Genomic DNA, 17585 nt, shown 5'->3' on the forward strand with positions numbered 1-17585 from the left:
CCCCACCACCCACCCCCCCCCCCCCCCCCCCCCCCCCCCCCCCCCCCCCCCCCCCCCCCCCCCCCCCCCCCCCAACCTCGACAGTTGTTCTTACAATTTATATCCTACTTTCTATGCTTGCGCAGTCTGAATAACTCCACAGCTCTATCCGCACGACAGTGTAGGATCTTCCCTATCGCCTGCAGTTGTCGTATACACAAGTATACACAAGTACATACATGTACTTGTGCCTGCGCCCGGTACCGTCAGTCGCAATCTGATATAATGGAGCATGATGATGTGGCATTTCGACTAAACAGTATTCTTAACGGAACTGAGGTTTAATATTCTCTTAGAGAGCGTAAGAAATATACTGTGAATTCTACATCCAATTACAAAGTGGTATTCCTAATGCGCTATTGCCTTGGGGAGGCTTGAAAATGCTGTGGAAGATGAGGGAGGCTGGAAAATGCTGTGAAATGGAATGGTCGGGCGCATGATTCGCTGCTATAACTCTTTGAGTGCCTTGCGAAGGATTAAAAAAAAATCCACTTCCTTTAAAGATTTTGATAGACCCCCGCCAGAATGGAGAACTTGAGATTATTCAAGTTACCGGTTGTTAAATTCTTTGCTGCCTTGGGGAGGGTTAAAAATGCTGTGAAGGACGCCATGTTTTCAGCTGAAAAGATTAGCAAGGGTACCCTCACTCTTGCATATGCTACCTACTACTAATCACAGCCTAATAGCCCTTCCAGGGCTTTTAAACAGCAGTGTATCTCTGCGCATCAGCGATCAGAAATCATAAGGCAAACATTCCAAACATGGGCGGAAAACAGCATAAATTACTCTTCTTCAATAGCGTAGACGGGTATTAACTCAGAATATGACTAGAAAGAAAACAAGAGAACAATAAGACATATCAAATATAGAGCTTATATCTTAAATAAAGGGTGAGCTATATATACTATACCACACAAGTATAGAAGAAGGAAAATAAGCTCATGGAGTTGATATACGCATTCTCAGACGTAACACTATAGCGGTATTAAACCTTAATTCATGATAAAGACACTAAAAATCCAACGTCCAGTAACGAACTAAACGTATTGTTAGTCGAATCTCATTGTCTCGCAATACAACAGCTCCTCTCGCCACTTCTACTCTCCGTAATGGCATACTTTGAGCTCCAGAACGAATGCACCCAAACCCCACGAGAAATGGCTGCAAAGCGCAACCGCCATCAATCATCTGACATGCTCACGCTTCTCAACCATCAATCCATTTTCTTCGTCTCTCCCATCCATTTATGTAAAATTTAATGCTCGCATTTCATGTAGGTTGCAACATCACTAACCCTCACACAACCCCTCCACCTCCAACCTCTCTCATCTCCCCCACATCCACATTCGTATGAGAGCTCCAACCCCTGGCACAAGTGATCGTGCCAGATAGTCACAAGATGTAATCGGACCTCTCCACCCACCCACACGCTCGTTATCTTCTTCATTCTTTCTCCGTACCATGTCTTTCGATTGTTTGTCTCTCCCCCAAAACTCAATCCCCTCACCTTGTTACATACACCAAAAAAAGAACCACCACCGGATCCTCCGCTTCTTCTCATCCTCATCCTTCACCAAATCTCACCTTACAAGGTCAAATGTCACAAAATCTCATCACTTCTCATCACTTCTCATCAAATAAGCGCCCTCTCTCTTCACCATTTTCTCACCGAAGCACCCGGATCATTTATTCCTAGTCTCTCTCTGTATCTCTCACAGCCTCTCTTCACAGCCCGCACGCACACGCATTCTCGCCCGTTCAGCTCACGGTGGACATACATTGCATTGCATACTAAGGTCCAGCTGATCATCCATCCCCCCAGACCCACACTGATAAACCCATGTCCGCAGCCAATAAACGCGCAAGCGTGCGATCAAGTTCCAATGACAGATCACGTCAAGGGAATGAAAATGCTCTGCGAAAATCTTATGTGCGCAAATCATGACCGCATACATGCAAGTCTCAGTTGAGCTACCGGCACTATTTGCGTGCTACGGGTTTATCGGCCTGCCTTATGGATGGGTCAAGGAAGCTGATTATTTCCATTGTGGCGACAACCTTTCGGAGCGCAATCTCTAATGGACTGAACTATCTGCCAATAATAGCATCTCAATCCGATATGGTGTAGTGGCTAACATCGCTCGCTCTCAACTTCCAGTTGAAGCTCCGAGCAGCCCTGGGTTCGATTCCCAGTATCGGAGACTTCTACTTCTTTTTTGGTGTTTTTCACAAGCAAGCGTTTGTTTGTTCATTCACTGTTTGCGACGTTCTGCACTTCATCGTTTTTTTTCTTTAAAGTGTCAAATGTAGAATAATGAGAAGAGTCAATTTATGATAGATAAATAAGCATAGCACATAAAAAAAGTACCATTAATCAAAATGCCTCCAACTCCATCCAAATCATGCCTCCAGGTGGTATATATATATATATGAGTGCAATGAACAAAAATAACAAAAGCGAGCCTCCGTCCATGTATTAATATGCCTTCCTTCCACCGGAGGTCCCAGCTCACGATGGTCAGTCAATAATGAAGAAGTCGAAAACAAAACAAAAAAAACATAGAACCTCCCTCCGTAAGATATGCGTTAAAATAGCAATCAAGCCGCCAAACGCCTTCTGTCAGAATGCTATACCAAGTAGCAAAGAGAGCTAATGTTGAAATCAAAAGAACCTCCGAACCAAAATGAATGAGAAAAACAAAAGAAAATGAAAACCTCCTTTCAACGCCAACACTAATGCATGATGGATGATGGTTGATTAATTAATGCAGGATGAACGGGTGATGATGCCTCGCATTATTACTCCGTGTCTGGGAGCACGAAGCGCACCCTCTTCTTGGGCTTTGCAGCCTTGATGTGTACACCCCCGTCGCTCATCAACTCCTCTTCAGTCTCTTCCTCGATGGACCACACGTCGGGACTGGGTTCCCTCCATAGGTGGTTCTCTCGCACACGAGCAGAAAGGCTTCTGGTCTGTAGGCGAGGAGATGCCCTGTTGTTTGTCCTACCTCTGCCTCTGCTGCTAGTGGGTGCTGGGAAGGAGTTGGGAGAGAGCAGGGCATTGGTAGTGAGGCCAAAGACGGGGGTCTTTGCTCTGAAGCGAAGACCCTCGATGGCAAGATCGCGGAGTGGGGAAAGCATCGACGAGGGCGATGCTGGGGAGAAGCGAATGTATTCCTCTTCGTCGTCGTCATCGGTAGTGAGGGCATCAGAATCGGACTCTGGGGTAGCCGGGCGGTTGCTGTCAGGCTTGCGAAGGCCCTCGAGAGAGGAAGGGCTAACGCTGCGAACAGCCTCGCGGGGCTGGCTGGCGTCTTCGATACCAGCGTCAAAGTCCATCATGTCGACATCCAAGTCCAAGTCCATCATCATCTCATCCTCATCCTCGTCCGGGATGGGAGTGAGGAAGTAGGTGAGAGGATTGTCATCAATGTCCTCAAGCAGCGGTCGAGGCTCGAAGCTGGATCGCTTCTTGATGGACATATTTGTTGGAGTCAAGCGGATCTGGGTTGGTGGCCAGGATTCTCGGCGAGAAGAGAACACGGATTCCATGGGCATAGCTGGAGAGACCGGTCTGTCTGGGGAAAAATGCAAAGTTGACAGAGGCGGGATATGCAGGGGTTTTAAATAGGACTCTAGGCAGGCAGAACCAACACTAGGTAGATAGGACTTTTTGTTGATGCCTTCACGCTGCAACCTTATTGGGTGACTCAGACGGTGGGCGAAATTATGAGCAAGCCTCTTGGGATAAGCCCTTAAATATTCACGTGTGAGTGAAGCGATGATAAAAAATGACAGAAAATGGGGGAAAGAGAGGGATAGATGTCAGTGGCTGGGCGGCGCCGCCGACGGGTATGGTGAACAGCCACAGAGAGCGAAGAGATGAAATCCTTCACGATGGACCAACGAACAATGGTCCAGAAGATCAAAAAGAAGCCTTGGGGATAACAACCGAGTAAGTGAAGTGAGCCTGGAGTTGAGGCAGCGAGATCAGCCGCAGACTATATATGCAATGCAGGCAGCGGCTATGCCGACTGGACAAGGTGAGGAACTGAGATATCCAAGCCGGGACTAAAACGTCACCAATGCATCTCATAGTCGCTCATAGTGCCGGTGGACCAGGGTGGTGGGTGTGGCCTTGTGAGGCCCAGAAGCCCTTTCATGGTGGTCATCAGCAGGCTGTCGATGAGAAGAGCTGCGTCCACGTGAAGGAGGCCTATGAATGAGGGATGTGTCTGGGGCTCCGGCCCACAGTTGGTGTGCTGCCCTATCACATCTCACAAAAAGCCATCAACGCACGATGCTCAACGCTGCTCGCCCGGGTCGAGTCATGAGAGACGAATCAAGGGCAGCAGCAGAGACGGGCTGAAAAGGCGGCGTGCCTCTGCTTGGCCGTTGGTGGTGTGAGAAGCGCCAATATTTGCCGCATGAGGCATGCAGCCATGGAGCGATTTGCAGCCATAAAAGAACCAACGGTGTGGCCCGAGCTAAAGCATTCCAAGATTGCGCAGAGTCGGGTCGAAAAGAGGCTGGCTTGGCTTAGAAGGCGGCGAATGAGCGGCCCGGGCTGGATAAGCTCCAACGACAAAACGAGAGACGCGGGGACGACACAAGGAGGCTGCGCGGGGCTGTCAAAAGCAGAGCGTCTCGTAAGCTGAGACTAGGGCACACCACCAGACGAGCCATATGACTCTTTTCGTGAAGATGATGCTATCAAGACCATCCACTTACATGCCGTGGATACCTCTGCGGTGGGGTTTTGGAGCCCCAGGTCATGCCCTCCCGAAAGCCGAGCATGAAATTCCATCTGCATGATTTGCATTTCATCACTCCGATCGTGCTTTTCGTTACTGGATCGGAGACACTTGGCCAGGGGGGATGCTGGCCTGGGCAAACAAGCTGCATGCTGCTAACAGGCGAGAGGGGAAAGTAGCAGGAGAAAAGCAGGAGAATGAACAAATGCCCCTCTCGGTGATGCATGGTTCCTTGCATGATGCACTCCCGGAAAGGGTGGGTTGCCGCACTCAGATCATGGAAGCAGCATGTTTTCTTTCTTCTTTTTGCGCAGATACCGCCGTGTCGATCAACAGGGTCATCATCCAGCGGACTTACACGGATAAGAAGGAAGAGGAAGGGTAAAAATGGAAACTTCCGCTGATTATCTGAGCGACAGCCGTGCCGGGCGGGAGCTTCGGCGGGCCTTGGAGGTAGTGCTCGTAATCGTTTAAGTCGGGAGGCTTGAGGTTACAATAACAGCAACATACAATGGGATGTATTATTAGATGGACTTCCATTTACGGCCACCATACCACGCCATTGCCATATCGTACCGTACCGTACCGCACCGCATCATACAAAAAGGTAACCATAACTAACACTCTTTTGCGCTACGAGCCGTACTACTGCTGCTAGATCCAGCACCATAATCAGCCATTTTCGAGCAGTGGGTCGGCTGATTTGCTCCAAGCCTCTCGATGCCGCGACGAAAGCGGCCGTTTCTGCGCTGAAGGAAGCCGGCGTCGATGGATTCAAACGTTATCGAACGCCCCGTTCAGCTCGATAATCAATAACTCTAGTGCGGGCAAATGAAAAAAGAGTCATTCATGGGCAAACTACTAAATGGAATGGAGGAGCAGGTTATTGAAAAAAGATGTAAAAGAGCTGCCACACCCCCGATATCCTAACAGGTTGCCCGGGTTCTCTGGCATGTAACTCTCTTCCTTATCTTCGTTTCCCACTTATCGCGATATTAAATTGCTAGACCGCCGGAGATCAACCAAAATCTCTGACTCTCATGGGGTCATGGTAAATGTCGCGATGTGGTTCTACCCGGTAGTTGAAAAAAAAAAAAAATGTGACTTGGTGCCCTGCCGAGCACAGAAATTCACTCAACCGAAGGATGAAGGGAGAGAAAAGATACCCTGTACGTCATAGAAGCTGGGCAAAGACACAACACCCTTTTGCATCGTGAGTGGTTCTTTAATATCGAGCATTGACTTGCACGGTAAGCATGACCAAGACATGGCGAGCTACAAACCACTTCATGATCATGCCAGACCTCCAAGTCAACTAGAGTAGTAGCTCCAGAACAATACTGAGACATGTCTACCACCTCCCGCATTCATTCGTCATCCTCGCTCTCATTGTCTCTGCTTCTCCATCTGTTTTCTGTTTAATGCGCCAAGAAACCCCATCGAGCAAGTCGCAGGACCCAGGCACCTGATCGACTCGTTTGATTTTCTCTCCCCCTCTTCTCTCCTCTCTCGCTCTTAAAAATCCAACGACCCCTGCTCGATTCCGGCGCTTGCTGCGGCACCCAGCCATTCGAGGGACGATGCGATGACGCCATGTCGGCTTGATCGGAGACCCTGAGCCGGCCGGGGAGAGAGAGAAGCATAGCTTGCTGCAGGGTCGCAATTGAGCTTGTTGCATATTATTCTCCGTGACCCCGACATTCGTCCTGCGAGGTGTGGCAAATGCCGATTCTCATGGTGGTTGGTGATTGCGCGCACTTAGACTCATGCCTATACGTGTATGCTCTCGTACCTGCATTGTGAAATGCCTCGCTTGAAGCGCCAAGTTTAAAATATTGTTTACGCTCAGTATATAAACATGTACTAATACTAAAGGAGCTGTCTCCTTTCCTTTTAATTTTTTTGAACCTTCTCCTCTCTCCTTATCATACCTTAGTATCTTAACCCTAGACATACATAGCTTCTCAACCGCAGCCGTGTCTGGGTACAGTAAACGGCTGAGCTTGCGCGGCCATTGCGTATCCCGTTTTCGTGTCATCACGCTATATTCATGCTTAAGGCTCGACGACCCAGCAACAGGGAAAGCGTTTACCCCGAAAGGAAAATTAGCAGTCTCGACCGCATCTCGACCCAATCTCCTTTGCAAAACTAACATGAAGCTTCCCTGACAGCTGTACCTTGAGTCTAATTGTATGACCTAAGCCACAGCTTGTGCTACGTAATACGCGCTTCCGTCACCACCACATTCCGCGCCACGTGCATCTTCCGTGCGGTCGGCTTCAGATGTGCCGGATGGACCAAGAGAAGCCACAAAAAAGCTCTTGGCAAGGGCTCGTCTAAGCACCAACGGAGCTCTAGCAACCCGTCTAGTCTATTGGGATTCCAAATCGGCCTATCAGCGCGCAGAGATGCCGCACGGAATAGGTCATCGCTTGCACAATCGCCCAGTGCAGCTTTTGCCAATTGAAGATAAGAGACAATGAAGGAAAAATTTGAGCTGGCGGACATGTCTCTCTGCGGTCGTACGAGCGGCTCGATGCCGACAAGGTAGAGCTAGCAAGTAAGCGGACTGCGCCAAGGGCCATGAATGTTTCTCTAAAGGCCTACCCTTGTCTCTTGTTCCCTTGGCTGCGTTGCGCTCGGCCCGCACGGAATTAAATTATAGTCGTGACGACGTCGACTGCATGCTTTTGGGTCGATTTTGCTTCCGTGCTCAAAGTCAATGTCAGCCCGCCGGATCCCCGGATTAGCAAGCAAAGGGCTCGCTTGCGCCGTAGATGCAGAAACAAGACTTTTCTAGGCCAAGCCATTATATATATCTAGTGCGCCGCATCGTAGCTAGCTAGCAGCCTCTTTTTTCCCTCTCTCCATTTCCCACCTTCTCATTGAAAGCTTGCCTCGTGGCGGATTCTCGCTCTTCTACCCGCTTCTCTCAACTGCCTGTTTCGGGTTCCTAATAGAGCCCGCATCTTCCGCAACCTGCAAGCAGCTCACCTCCCCCACGTGCACGAATAGTATCGCTCCGATTGATCCCCGGATTCATCCATTTCCTAGGGTTGTGAAAAAAAAAAGAGTCACCTGGATAAGAGTTTAAAAGAGGTTCGGTGCCCACCCATTGGTGCGACCGTCATCCTTTTTGCTTTTTTGTATGGTAAACGCCAGAGTTGTAACCAGCCGTCGTGCGTTGCGGTCGTCCATCATGTTCCGGTCAATCATTGGCGGTTGTCTGATGTTATGCGCCTTCATTGCTTGGAGCGGCACTCTCTTCTACTTACAGGGCGACTCTCTGGTGGCCTGGTTCGACTCGGCCGGCAGCCGGGACTCAGGAATCATGTCCTACGATAAACCGCAGCCGGAGCTCGATTATGAGCCTACGCGGGTGGACATCACAACTCTCACTCCGAGGATGCCGTTGAGAATCGTCACTTTCAACGTCCGATATGCGACGACAAGCCCGGTCAGAGGCGAGAAGCCGTGGAGCGTGCGAGGACCTAGGCTCATCAATGAGCTCAATTTCATCACAGCTGGCCATGAAAACATTTTCCTCACTTTCCAGGAAGTCCTGTACGATCAACTTCTGGATATCCAGGCTGGCTTAGGGCCCTCATGGGCCACCATCGGCAGGGGTCGCGATGACGGCAAGAAGGAGGGGGAATTCTCCCCTGTCTTTTACCGCTCGGACGTCTGGCGGCTCGAGCGCTCCCAGACGCGCTGGCTGAGCGAGACTCCCGAGAAGCCGTCCAAGGGCTGGGGCGCCAGACACAAGAGAGTCGTCACTATGGGCGAGTTCTCCCACAAAGTCACCGGCACAAAGGTCGTCGTCATGAGCTCGCACTTTGACTACGAGTACAAAGAGGCCCGCCAGCACAGCGCCGAGCATCTCTTGGGTTACGCTCGCGAATGGAGCCAAGGCAACGACACTTCGGCTGTGCTCATTGGCGGCGACTTTAACAGCACGCCGGATGACGTGGCCTACAAGCTCATGACGGAGCCGGGATCCGGCATGTACGACTTGGCGAGTTTGCTCCCCGAGGAGAAGCACCACGGAAACCGCCTGACTTACACCAGCTTCGGCGAGCCCAACGAGTGGCCGCAGCGAATCGACTTCCTCTTCATCCATGAGCCAGTTACCGCAGTTGTCAAGACTTTCAGCGTGCCGGCAAATATGTTTGACGACCGGATCCGCGTCTCAGATCACAGACCTGTTGTATCGGATCTTGAAATTGTTGTTGACCCTTCAGCGTGAAGGATGGATAATTGGAAAAAGGAGTTGAAATGTGACTTTTTTTGATGACTCAACGTCTCGTTTTTTTTTTAACAATCTCGGAGAAATTTAACAAAGATACCCGGAGCGTGCTTTTTGAGAGGCATAGTCTCCAAGCAAAGGAGTTATGAGCTATATACCCTCGAACAATGTTTATAATCAATAAAAAAAAATTATGACTATTATCATCATCCAGTAACAAAAAAGATGAGACCCTATCGTGAAAGCTTCCGACTGCATATGGACACCCACAACTTGTGTCCTGAGCTATGCAAATTACATAGAGAGTTACACCTCGACAATGTACGAATTCCTCGCGCTTGTGATTGGCAACCTACTTGCTTCCACATCTCCATCTCTCAGCATATCACCACTGCCATCCATGCCATCTCTTGCAGCCGTCGCACTCACGCGTGTCGCGTTCACATGTCATATGGAGAAAGAGCTGGATACAGCATGCAGCGCATGAACGGCCAGCCGTGTTATTCTGCATATTTCAAATAGTTTATATGGAACCCTGGGACTTGCGTCATGCAAGTGTGGCTTTGCGGAAGAAGCGGTGAAGAGTGCAGCTGTTTGGATTTGATATCCTTATCCTTTGGACGATTCTCGATGATACAGATGAATTTGTTTGGATGGTAGCAGTAGATGTATCGTAAATAGGATATGATGAATATGTAACGACCACTTTTTATACATCTTCACCGGTTCCATACGCAGTGTTAACCTATCTAAGGGTTTTCCTTACGTGACTTGCATGCTGTATTTGATTGCTGGTATATTATTGCCTGTTGATAGGGATAAATAACACGTCATGAATCCTTACATAGAACCCTTTCTGTGAGAAACACGGAATAGCAAAGTAGGGTGGTTTGCTTGAAGCTCCGAGACGATGTTGACGTGTCGCGAATGTCGGAGCTGAATTGTCTCGCGGAAGCCGATGAAGCGTATGTCGCACTATATCTTGGTGAGTAGGATTGGACTGCTAGAAAGAATCCATGAATATGCTCCGACCTGAGATTTCTCCCTTTCATTGGCGACTGGCGCGTCTATATGGAGTTGAAGTCAAGCCGTCCGAGTACATGTACGCTGGTAAGGCTTACTGCAGATAGGATTACAAATGTATAATACCATCTCCCTACATAAGAGCTGACTGACCGGCTGCATGTATGTATGATGTATGTAATGCACTTTGTACATCAGAGCTGATTCACAAAAATATCACCCCGTGAGGCATCTCACCTCTATGCGTATAAGATCCAGGGAAGAGGTATTCTCAACACATACGCATCCAGTACACGGGATGATACACAAGGGAATCTTACATACAGGACGTACTCGGTATAAGCTCAAAAAAAGGTCTAGTAAATCTCATGCACAGACGACATCTTCCGGCCCCCAAACATTACTAAATATTAATAGAATGACGCCGTTCATATATCATTCGCTGTAGTCTGAAACAGGTAGAAAAAAGCACATACCTCTTTTCCTTGTCCGAGATAATCCCCACCTCTCTCTGATATCACCGATCAAGACACAAAAAGGCGTCTATGTAGGAATATACACTTTCTGTTTTCTTTTTCTTCTATTCCATGTTCATTTGCTTAACCTGGTTGGCGGTCGTTCAATGCTGTACGCCCGCTGCTTACTGTGAGACAGCATGAGAATTGGACAAAAGGCGGGCTCCCGGTATCGCTGCCACGACTGCCACGCATCTCACTTACACATGAAAAATCTTGGAATCTATTCATGTGCTACCTTGATAAAATTTGCTACGGGTGAGGGAGGGCCCAGGAGGTTACATTCTCTCACGGAGCAAGATAAACGTGGCTTGATCAAGCTATACCGTAGCTCAGATTTGGTAGCGGTATAAACGAGGTATCTCTGTAGAAAGAAGGGGTGGATAGCCAGATTGTGTTGCCTGCCGCGGCTGCCGCCAATCAAAACAAAGACACTTACCGGCCCTGACAGTCTTTTGGATCACGAGATTCCAAAGTGCACCACGAGGTAGCGCGATATAGTAATACCACGCTCAACGTGTGGGAAAAAAGACGACCCTGGTGGGAGAATCCAAGCGATAACTGTTACCTGCACCATATCATATGGCTTGTGGAGGTCGCGGCAGCTAGCTACAATACAGGTATAGTGGAGTAAATGTCTCGCGTGGCCAAGTTAGATGTAACGCTGCTGCATTCCTTTGAAAGCATATTTTCCGTGAAAAAAACATCATCACCGCGATATTTGTGGTCGTCAATGAGCGCCCATGACATATCTGGCAGCTAGGCTTGCCAGCTTGTGAGCCCACAGATGGGTATGAACCAGGCGGATCAGCACTAGCTGCATAGGTGTGCGCGAAGACTGATATCCAGAGAGCCAAACACTTTGCTTCCATGCGCCAAGATGGATGTAGAAGCCAGAGATGCTGTCAGTATCCTATCCAAAGGTATTGATATCGCGGATGGTGTGAGGCAGCACGGGCAAGGCCGGAAGCCGAGACACAAAAGTCGGGGGCCGGGAGTGGATCCATGGCCGGACCATCATATACGAGCACGGAGCATGGCATGTGTGCATTTTGGGATTATAATCATCATAGGCAAACTCAACTAGCAGAAGGAGAGACTCCATAGCATTCGGAGGACCACTTTGCAGCCGCAGCCCGGCTGTGAGCCTGCGGGACAGTCATACATGGCTATGTAGGACTTGCCGGCAGCCTGGGATGTGGACACGGATACCTAGAATTGTGGACAAGGGCGTGTGCAGACAGTCGATCATGCATCTTGCCAGACGCTACAACAGAATAGTAGCAAGTAACGGTAATAGTGTCCATATAATGGAAATATCTTGAGTCATCGGCTGAGCAGCGTTTTGAAAAAAACTTTCAACTCAACAAGAATATGACTCGGAAGACAAAAGAAGAAAGGGTGTGCTGCTTGCTTCTTAGCCCAGCAAATGCCGACCTATGAGGAGCTGTAAAGCTTGCATGACGGCGAACGGCGACGATTGGGCCTCAATTACAAATGGGGGGCCGGTGTGAGCTGGCATCAACGGAACATCCGCATCCACACATGCGCCCCTCCTCCTGCAACCAGGTAAAGCAGGCCCCCGGACGCTTCTCTCCACGTCTTTACATCAGCAACTGGGGACGCCCAGCACATCAGCTTTTGGAGACGACATCTCAGCCGTCGCATCGTGAGAAATGGACGCAAGATGGGACGGTATGGTTGAAGACTTCTTTTCCTCTCCCCCCATTCCCACCGCTCAACGGGCGCTATAAGAGGCGAATATGGAGAATCATCCTCTTGCTCGCCGCCCTTTTGCAGTTGATACCCAACAAAGGCCTAAGAAGAAGTTTCCGCCAAGTTGGGCAGAGAAAGGAGAGAAAAAAGGAGATAGCGTCAGTAGCAATAGGAGCTTGGTGGTGGTAGTAAGTCGTCGCAATAGTAGGTAGTAGAGGATGTTGAGGCTGGAGGTGTACATGTAATGATCCGGACCCCCATATTGTGGTCTGCGCTTCTTGGCCATTGCTACTACGATGAGGCTACGCGTACCAATTGGCGTGCCATTAGTCTCATCAAGGCTGTCATCAGCCAGACCGTATAAGAATGAAAAAAATTTCAATCGTTCCGGGGAAAAGACAGCTGGCAGTTTAACTAGACGCTGCTGTCCAACCTTGAGCTGTCCATGGCTCCACGGTGGCAATGTTTGGGATAACATACCGAACGTTAAAAAAGCACAGTTTCAGTCAGACACCGTGTTTCACAATTCACATCAAGAAAGACAAGAAAAGAAGGCGATCCAATGTGGCGGGGCGCCAGCAACGGGCAGAGACGAGCCGCGCAGCCTGGCCCCGTCCATCTCCACAGTTGGGCGTGAGTGCTTTTTTCTTCTATCCATTCTCGCCATCCAATTTGGTAGCGGCTCTACCCGGAGCTCCAGCACTAGATTTTGGTGTTTCCACTCGTCCTGGAATCGGATATAGCAGAGAAATGGAAATGGAAGGTTTTTCGTTGCTTAGTTTATCATCTCACCATGTCTCTTCTAATCCTTGTCCGAACCGATGGGATTGGTGTTGGGAGCACCGGTGACGTCGTTTCCAGCTGCACGAAGCAAAAATTTGTCGTCGTTGGGCCCCTCTAGGCATGATTCCAACGCTGCGGTAGTCGTCACCATCGTCGGCCAGGATCAAAGACTGTGAAGACGGATGAAAAACTGCATTGCCGCGTGCAGGTCTCCATCCGTCATTGAGAATAGGCGAGATGGGATATTTTTATCTGGAGGGTGAAGAATGCCAGAGGACCTCAGGCGACTAAGAGGATCACCCCCCTTCTTTCGATCAAAGTATGAAGATCCCTGTTCGAACCTCTTTTCTTCCCACCGCATTGCATCGTCCCGCATTGCTATCTTTGGCGAGCGCTTGCTGCGACAGACAATCATACTCGCAGTACCCCGTACAGTATACGTGATGATTTCCCTCATGCTTCGTAATAGCAGCAGTAGCAAACGCTCTCCTGACTCTCGTCAAACCCTGGACGAGACTCACGATCCTCGCAACCCGCCCGGCACCTCATTCGCCAGCGTCCATCGTCGTGCTTGAGGCAAGAAAAGGTGGTGCGGCACCTCCGCCCTCGGCCAGTCGTTGAGACGGGGCTAAGCAGCAACTGGAGGGTCAGGCGGTGCCAGCTGCCGATGCACTGTGCAGCTCTGCAGGCCTGAGACTAGCTGACGGCCCACGAGAAAAAGTCGAGACGGCGACTTAAGCTTGTGTATCGCGTTGTGGTAGCTCAAACGAAGGAAGCACCGGCTTTCTGGACGGGGGAGGGAGCGTCGTGTGTGGAGAGAGGTTGACAGCCCGTCCATTCGGGATACATCCATGGCAGATACTTATTCCGTAATGAGCAGAGATCGTGCAAGTACCAGGCTGTATCTGTAGCACGATATGATACCTCTTGCAAGAATAGCACGGGCATCTGCAAGATTTGTGAGAGTATATCAGCAGAAGCCACCGTGAATGATCTTACATACATGCCTTCGCATTAGGTGGTATCTCCTCGATGCAGTCTGCAGTCTGCAGGCAGCATCCAGCCGCGCGATATTGTGTCTCCTCGAGCGCCGTAAACACACCACCATCTGCCCAGTGCACCTGTATTTGCAAGCAATAGTCGCCTCGCCCCTTTGCCCGTCGTGATAGTTTGTTGTCCATTCTTTCTTTTTATTTCTTAATCCCCCCCTTCCCTCGCACAGACACTGATACACAGAGACAACATTGAGGTTCTCATTCTTCTCGCTGCCCAAGCTCAAGCCCGGGCTCTCCCTTCCCATCAGCTGCTGCCAGCATCCGTGCAGTCATCATCAAACCACTGCGCGCTGGCACAGCACAGTACCACCTGTATTTTGGCGCACAGCCGGCAGACAGACAGCGCATAAACCCCCCTAGAGCACGCCCCCTCCGCCCCTCTAAACCCCTCCCTAGCGCACCCCCTCCCCCCGCTCCATGCCACACAACCTGAACCTTCGCACCCCTCAATTCCCGCCCTCGTAGCGCTGCTCTGGCTGCTGCCCTGCACACACTTCTGGCCATTGGATCAGCGACAACGGGCGATTAAAACCTCGCTGCTGCGCTGTCAGTTGGGTCTGCGTCCTGTCAACAAAGCGCCGTCCTCCAGTCATTTTTCTGCTGCAGCTGCAGGCGGGAGAAAATAAAAAATTTGCGGCTGGGTTTCATCCTTTATTATCCTACGCTGCCCATCACTCTGCGAGGAGGGGCTCATCTCATACTCATACTCATTCATACCACTCTCACTCACCCGCACTCCCGCCTTACTCTGCTCCATACCATACAGCATCCGATTCACCGCATTGCTAGTATCGACATTTTTGCTCTAAGCGCTGATCCGCACGAGACCGGTTGTACGCCCGACTGAACTAGTAGTCGCTGCCTAATAGACGGCCGCTCTAAACGGCGACTCAAAACGACCCAGATTCCCCGCTCTAGTGGCATCTCTTTCTACTTCATAACCACCCGGCGATTTTTTGCCATATATTAACTTGCTCCCTCCCGGGGCGATTCAAATTTCCATCTAGCCATCATGTATAAGAAGTCATCGATGGTAGGCTACGTGGAGGACATTGACGAGGACATCAGCAGCACAGTTGGCGTTGAGGGCACACGACGATACGCCGTATCTGAGTACGCCAAATCTGAAGCGCCAAGAAGTCCTGAGCGATCCAACACCAGCAAGCCCCGCGGCGACAGAGAATACACAGACTCCGAGACTGACGAGTCGGCTTCCAGCCTCAGCAGCCTCACTGACTCTGACGACGACACACGCGCACCGGTCAAGAGAGAGAAGATGAGACCTGTTGCTGCTAACCCTCGACGCCCAATGCACCCAGACCGGGAGCCTCGCCGCGATCCTCGGGAGCCTCGAGATCCTCGCGGACCTCGCGAGGCCAGAGACCGCCAGAGGATTGAGAGGAAGCCCCGAGAGGACGACGATCAAAGGAGGATGAGGCCCGAGCCCAAAGACAGAGACCCAAGAGACCCCAGAGCCCCGCGAGAGCCCAGAGGGCCCAAGAAGACTCGGCCGGGCCCTCCCAAGCACGCCGCTTCTCAGCCTGTTGTCAACCAAAATGGCTACCGACGAGGACAGTTTGAGGACCCGGCTGCTTACGGAGTCCAACAGCCTGCTGCGTCTGCGCAACGGCCTCGAGCCCCTCGTCCTGCAAGCTACTACGCAGGCCAGCCCCCACCGCTCCATCCTCTGGATATGGCCTGGAATGGGCCTCACCCTCCGCCATTCGGCATGCAGCCTGGCTTCCAGCCTCCTCCGCCTCAAATGTTTTCTCCTGTTGGTCCTGGTGGCCCTCCAATGCACCCTGGCATGCCACCTCAGTCTCCTATGGGCATGCCACCGCCGGGGTCTTTCTTCCCTTTTGACGGCCCCCCCATGGGGCCACCTGGACCACATGCTCCGCTTGGGCCGCCTCCGGGCGAGCTAAGGCACCGCTTTGATGGACGTCCCTCTTCTGCCATCGGCTTTGGCTCTCCCCCGGAGGCCTTGGAATACTTCCCCGAGGAATTTGATGGTTATGTCGAAGAGCCGTCCCAGAAAGTTGCTCGCCGTCCCTCGCGGCCCAAGAAGCCGGCGATGCCAGAAGAGCGCAAGAAGATGCCTCATCCAGAATTTGCTCCAAAGCGTACACAATCGGCAAGGCCAACCGCAGGCGCCTACAAGCCCCCCATGGCACCGCGCGAGCCCTTGCGAGAGCAGCCGCGAGAACATCTACGAGAACAAGCACGGGAGCATATCCGTGACCAGGTACGTGAGCGTCCACAGTCACGACCGGCTCAGCAGCGACCGCCGCACGCCCACCGGAGGTCCGTTGGCTTTGTAGATACGCATGCCTTTGAGGATGAAGAGTATTTGGGCGGCGAGGTAGACCTCTACCAGGAGGTTTCTCCCAACCAGCGCCGTACTGCCCTTACTCGGCCTCGACGCAGTCACTCTGTCGCCTATGACCAAAACGGCTATGACATTGTCCCCGCTGGCAACCGGGGCCGTCGCTCGTCCATGTACGGACCTGGCCCTCATGATTCTTTTGGTGGCGTCAGCCTTGAGGAAGACAACAGGTACTTTGATGCTCTGCGGTACCAGGAGGATGTCAGCGGAGGCACACCGATGCCCTTGACTGCTGAGTCGCTGCGCAAGGCATCTAAGCGTGGGGAGTTGGCCAGCAGCCGATCCACCAGGAGCAGCGGAAGCCACGACGAGAGCGACTACAGGCGAAGCCACACTACTGGCCACACCACTCAATCTTCCGCAGCCCACGATGACTTCACCATCAAGGTTTCCGGGCAAGCAGTCGTCAAGATGCCCGGTGCTCAGATCGAGTGCGACGGAGGCGAAATCACCTTCAGCAGCAACCGAGGCGGAGTTCCTGGTTCAGGGCCTCCTGGCGCTTCTCGTGCTGGCAGCGACAAGGAGAGCACCATCTACCAGCTTGATGATGCGCGAAGCTCTCGTATGGACCGCAAGGCACTACCTCATCGCCCTCGCGCAACCAGTCAGTCCGATGTCCACAGCCGCATCTATTCCCCGCTGCGCGGCCCATACGAGCATGCCCCGTACGAGCATATTCCATTTGAACCCTATGACTCGTATGAACGCATTACTTATGAACACGCACCCTACGACCCATCCCTTGCTGCTCACGATTATTAATGATTACGACCTAAAAATCATGTTTGATGGATAAAATAAAATTCACGAAACTAAATTCACGACTAATGACATGATAAACAAAATATGCAGCTTTATCTTCTTTATCTTTTGTATCGATCTCGATTTGCGGAAGCAAGCGTCTTTACTCCCTTTGGGGTTTGCCTGCTGACGATTCTTCTTTCTTGGTTTTCAATTTCGTCTCTTTTTTTTTTTTTAACCGCTTTTTCCTTTCTTCTCTTCTTACTGCCTTCACATCTTGCGCTTGTCTTGGTGGTTCATATACCCTACCGCCAATCTACAGCGGTA

General features: G+C 51.0%; 3 protein-coding genes and 1 non-coding gene across 4 annotated transcripts; 3 read left to right on the forward strand and 1 right to left on the reverse strand.

The window, feature by feature from the left end:
• Positions 1-2152: 2152 nt before the first annotated feature.
• On the forward strand, positions 2153-2240 carry GGI43DRAFT_t111. The gene has a single exon. It is a non-coding gene; the product is annotated as a tRNA-Glu (tRNA).
• GGI43DRAFT_44708 (uncharacterized protein) lies at positions 2223-3713 on the reverse strand. Its single transcript, XM_083209843.1, has one exon. The coding sequence runs from the start codon at positions 3595-3597 to the stop codon at positions 2839-2841; it is 759 nt and encodes a 252-aa protein (XP_083060424.1). The 5' UTR covers positions 3598-3713; the 3' UTR covers positions 2223-2838.
• A 4279-nt stretch (positions 3714-7992) lies between these two features.
• Positions 7993-9039, forward strand: GGI43DRAFT_383804 (Endonuclease/exonuclease/phosphatase; the record flags this gene model as incomplete). The annotated part of the gene is made up of 1 exon (XM_083203439.1): positions 7993-9039. One exon carries the CDS (start codon positions 7993-7995, stop codon positions 9037-9039), a length of 1047 nt encoding a protein of 348 aa, XP_083060425.1.
• A 5911-nt stretch (positions 9040-14950) lies between these two features.
• GGI43DRAFT_44712 (uncharacterized protein) lies at positions 14951-17485 on the forward strand. Its single transcript, XM_083209844.1, has one exon. It carries the CDS (start codon positions 15144-15146, stop codon positions 17277-17279), a length of 2136 nt encoding a protein of 711 aa, XP_083060426.1. The 5' UTR covers positions 14951-15143; the 3' UTR covers positions 17280-17485.
• Positions 17486-17585: the final 100 nt, after the last annotated feature.

Source organism: Trichoderma evansii, assembly GCF_050947405.1.
Source record: "Trichoderma evansii strain SZMC 28006 chromosome Unknown GGI43scaffold_10, whole genome shotgun sequence".
Classification (NCBI taxonomy): Eukaryota; Fungi; Ascomycota; class Sordariomycetes; order Hypocreales; family Hypocreaceae; genus Trichoderma; species Trichoderma evansii.

Excerpts from the sequence above, each read along its gene's own strand:
- GGI43DRAFT_44708 (XM_083209843.1), bottom strand. The coding sequence starts at position 3,597 with ATGCCCATGGAATCCGTGTTCTCTTCTCGCCGAGAATCCTGGCCACCA.
- GGI43DRAFT_44712 (XM_083209844.1), top strand. The coding sequence starts at position 15,144 with ATGTATAAGAAGTCATCGATGGTAGGCTACGTGGAGGACATTGACGAG.